The sequence below is a fragment of the Lemur catta genome, chromosome 1 (genome assembly GCF_020740605.2).
Source record: "Lemur catta isolate mLemCat1 chromosome 1, mLemCat1.pri, whole genome shotgun sequence".
Classification (NCBI taxonomy): domain Eukaryota; kingdom Metazoa; phylum Chordata; class Mammalia; order Primates; family Lemuridae; genus Lemur; species Lemur catta.
Window position 1 is genome coordinate 153,383,268 of NC_059128.1, and position 3,932 is coordinate 153,387,199.

A 3,932-nucleotide genomic window follows, 5' to 3' on the forward strand; every position below is an offset into this window, starting at 1 on the left:
TAAGATTAGACCATATGTTAGTCCACAATTTAGATGCAAGCCCTACCTCACATCATACACAAATGTCAGTTCAAAATGAACTAGCTTAATATTATAAAATTTATAGATGAAAATATAGGAGAAAACCTTAGGCAAAGATTTTTAAGGTCTGACATCAAACGCACTATCCATAAGAGAAAATATTGATAAATTGGACTTTATCAACAATAAGAACTCAAGTTCTTTGAAAGACACTGTTAAGAAAATGAAAAGACAAGTCACAGAATGGGAGAAAATATTTGCAACTGACGTATCTGATAAAGGACTTTAATCCAGAATATATATAGAACACTCAAAACTCAAAAAAACAAACAACTCATAAAAAAATGGGCAAAAGATTTAAACAAACACTTCACCAAAGAAGATATATGAATGACAGGCACATAAAAGAATGTTCAACATCACTAATAATTAGGGAAATGCAAACTAAAACCACTGAAAGATACAAGATTTACTACTACATAACTAATTTTGAATGTCTAAAATTAAAGAAGACTGGCCATAGCAAGTGTTGACAAGGATGTTGAGGAAATGGAACTGTCATACATTGCTGGTGGAAATATAAAATGGTACAACCACTTTGGAAAACAGCTTGGCAGTTTCTTAAAATGATAAATATATACCTACTGTGACCCAGATATTCTATTCTTCAGTATTTACCCAAAAGACTAAAAATATAGGTCTATAAAAATACTTTTGCAAATATATGCATAAAAGTTTTATTTGTAAACCCCCAAACTGAAAATAACCCAAGTGTCCATCAACCTGTGATTGGACAGACAAGTCATAATATATCGGTACAATGAAATATTACTTGGTAACAAAAATGAATGAACTATGATAAAAGGAACAACATGGATGAATTTCAAAATAATGCTGAGTGAAAGAAACCAGCACATATAAAAGTATGTACCACATGATTCCATTTGTATAAAATTCTAGAAAATATAAACCAATCTTTGGTGAAAGCAAATCACTGGTTGCTTGGGGCTAAACAGAGGGTGATGGGGAGAGAATTATAAAGGGGCACAAGAAAACTTTTGCAGGTGATAGTCTAGGAATCAATCACGTAATTAGAAAATTATAATGCAATTAGGTAAGTGCTATGATATGGGAAGATCAAGACATTGTGGGAGCACAGGGGAAGAAGTGGGATGAAGTGGAAGTGATATAGGAAGGAGATCACAAAAGGTTTTCTGGATGAAAAGACATTTAAGTTGAGACCCAGTCAAAGAATTAGGTGAAAGGCAGTAGGAGCACTTTTAAGGGATGTTTTCATGAACAGAAATAGTATGTGCAAAGGCCCAGATATGTAAGGGGATATAAGTTGAGGAAATGAAAGAAACTCAGCATGGTCAGTCATCCATGATGTGGGTTGGAGAGCTGAGGGATGAGACTGGCCTTTTGCGTCATTATGAAGTTTATACTCAACCCTAAAAGCAGTGGGAAGGCATAAGGAAATTTTCCTTTCCTTCTTTTATTTTAACATTCTTAACCACATTTTCTAAGTTTCTTTTTTTTATAGAGAAGTTTCAGGTTCACAGCAAAATTCAGTATAAATTTGCAATATATGGGTATAAGTTCCCATATACCCTCTGCCACCCCACATGTGTAGCCTCCACCATTATCAACTTCCCCCACCAGAGTGGTAAATTTGTTGCAACTGATGAACCTACACCGACACATCATAATCACTCAAAGTCCATAGTTTACATTAGGCTTCAGACTTGGTGTGGTACATTCTATAGATTTAGACAAATGTATAATGACATGTTTCCACCATTATATTAATAGTATCATACAGAATATTTTTACTGCTCTAAAAGTCTTCTGTGCCCTGCTCATTCATCCTTCCCTCCAAGTTTCTTTTCTTTTCTTTCTTTTTTTTTTTTTTTTTTTTGAGACAGAGTCTCACTCTGTTGCCTGGGCTACAGTGCCCTGGGGTCAGCCTAGCTCACAGCAACCTCAAACTCCCGGGCTCAAACAATCCTTCTGCCTCAGCCTCCCGAGTAGCTGGGACTACAGGCATGTGCCACCATGCCTGGCTAATTTTTTCTGTATATATTTTTAGCTGTTCATATAATTTCTTCCTATTTTTAGTAGAGACAGGGTCTCGCTCTTGCTCAGGGTGGTCTAGAACTCCTGAGCTCAAACCATCCTCCCACCTTGGCCTCCCAGAGTGCTAGGATTACAGGCGTGAGCCCCTGCGCCCAGCCCAAGTTTCTTTTTAAAACTATTTCAATATTGGTGTGCTTTAAATCTTTCAAAATGTTAATTTCCCACATAAAAATTATCAGAGTAATTAATATTTATTTATTCCTATAGGGTATATTTCCAACATGAATTTATTAGGTCAGAGCTTAAAAAATATTTATTTTAATTGCAGTATATGTTGTTACTTTCTAAAATGAAGTAGCAATTTCTCACGTCTGCCAAAGACACGAGTGTCTACTTCCCCATATAGACAATGGATATATGCTTCCTGTTTTGTTTAATGCACCTGACATTGAATTCTCTTATCTGATGCTGGTATTGTCATTTTTGTTTTCTTTTTATTTCTTTTATTTTTGCCTAGAATGTCTGTATCTTCAATTTTAATCTTTCTCTGTCACTTTAAGTATGTATTTTTACTTTTTAAATTGCTGCATTTGAGAAGGGTGGTGAAAGCTGCAGCGAGGGGGTCGCTGAGGTGCTCGTGTTCTCGTGGCTGTGCAGGGATTTAACCACCACCATGTCTAGTAAAAGGGCAAAGACCAAGACCACCAAGAAGCGCCCTCAGCGCGCAACATCCAATGTGTTTGCCATGTTTGACCAGTCACAGATTCAGGAGTTCAAAGAGGCCTTCAACATGATTGATCAGAACAGAGATGGCTTCATTGACAAGGAAGATTTGCATGATATGTTTGCCTCACTAGGGAAAAATCCAACTGATGAGTATCTGGATGCCATGATGAATGAGGCTCCAGGCCCCATCAATTTCACCATGTTCCTTACCATGTTTGGTGAGAAGTTAAATGGCACAGATCCAGAAGATGTCATCAGAAATGCTTTTGCTTGCTTTGATGAAGAAGCAACTGGCACCATTCAGGAAGATTACCTGAGAGAGCTGCTGACAACCATGGGAGATCGGTTTACAGATGAGGAAGTGGATGAGCTGTACAGAGAAGCCCCTATTGACAAAAAGGGGAATTTCAATTACATCGAGTTCACACGCATCCTTAAACATGGAGCAAAAGACAAAGATGACTGAAAAGAACTTCAGATTCCAGCCAAACATTCCTTGTTGCCACTTTGGGTATTTCTGAGATTTTCTCTTAGAGCCTGTTGCATGCCCTTAGCTTTACAGCTTTTGCTTTTCCTATTGTATTTATTCTCAGCCATTTTGGGCATATGTATCTTTATAATCAGACTGGAAATGGGACTTTTTATCACTTTCAGAATAGAAAATGTGGTAATTTAACTTACCAGCTCCCATCCCCCCAATAACTGCAGTCTACAGAGTCAATATATTTTTTCAGAGAAAGTTATTCACTCAATTTTTTCTGAACCATAATTAAACTTTACAATAAAAAATAAATAAATAAATAAATTGCTGCATTTAATTTTTAACAAATATGAAAACTTTTCTTTTTTGATAGGGGAGTTATATTTGATTATATTCCTTTCATCTTATATTCACTAACTTTGTAACTTTGTACTTTCTGTGGAGTTTCTTTTTGCCATTTTCATACTTTTATTGGCTTAAGTTTATTTTTATTTTATTATCCCCCTCTACCTATTAATTTGTAAGTTCCAATGTGCTTCCTTTTCAATTAGTTATTACCTTGCTATCCATGTAACAAACTTACTGGCTTAAACTTAGTGCTTTAAAACAATAACAATCATTTATTTTG

General features: G+C 35.8%; 1 protein-coding gene across 1 annotated transcript; it reads left to right on the forward strand.

The window, feature by feature from the left end:
• Positions 1 to 2,693: 2,693 nt before the first annotated feature.
• Positions 2,694 to 3,500, forward strand: LOC123628100 (myosin regulatory light polypeptide 9-like). The gene has a single exon (XM_045537746.1). It carries the CDS (start codon positions 2,771 to 2,773, stop codon positions 3,287 to 3,289), a length of 519 nt encoding a protein of 172 aa, XP_045393702.1. The 5' UTR covers positions 2,694 to 2,770; the 3' UTR covers positions 3,290 to 3,500.
• The last annotated feature ends 432 nt before the right edge of the window (positions 3,501 to 3,932 follow it).

Excerpts from the sequence above, each read along its gene's own strand:
- LOC123628100 (XM_045537746.1), top strand. The coding sequence starts at position 2,771 with ATGTCTAGTAAAAGGGCAAAGACCAAGACCACCAAGAAGCGCCCTCAG.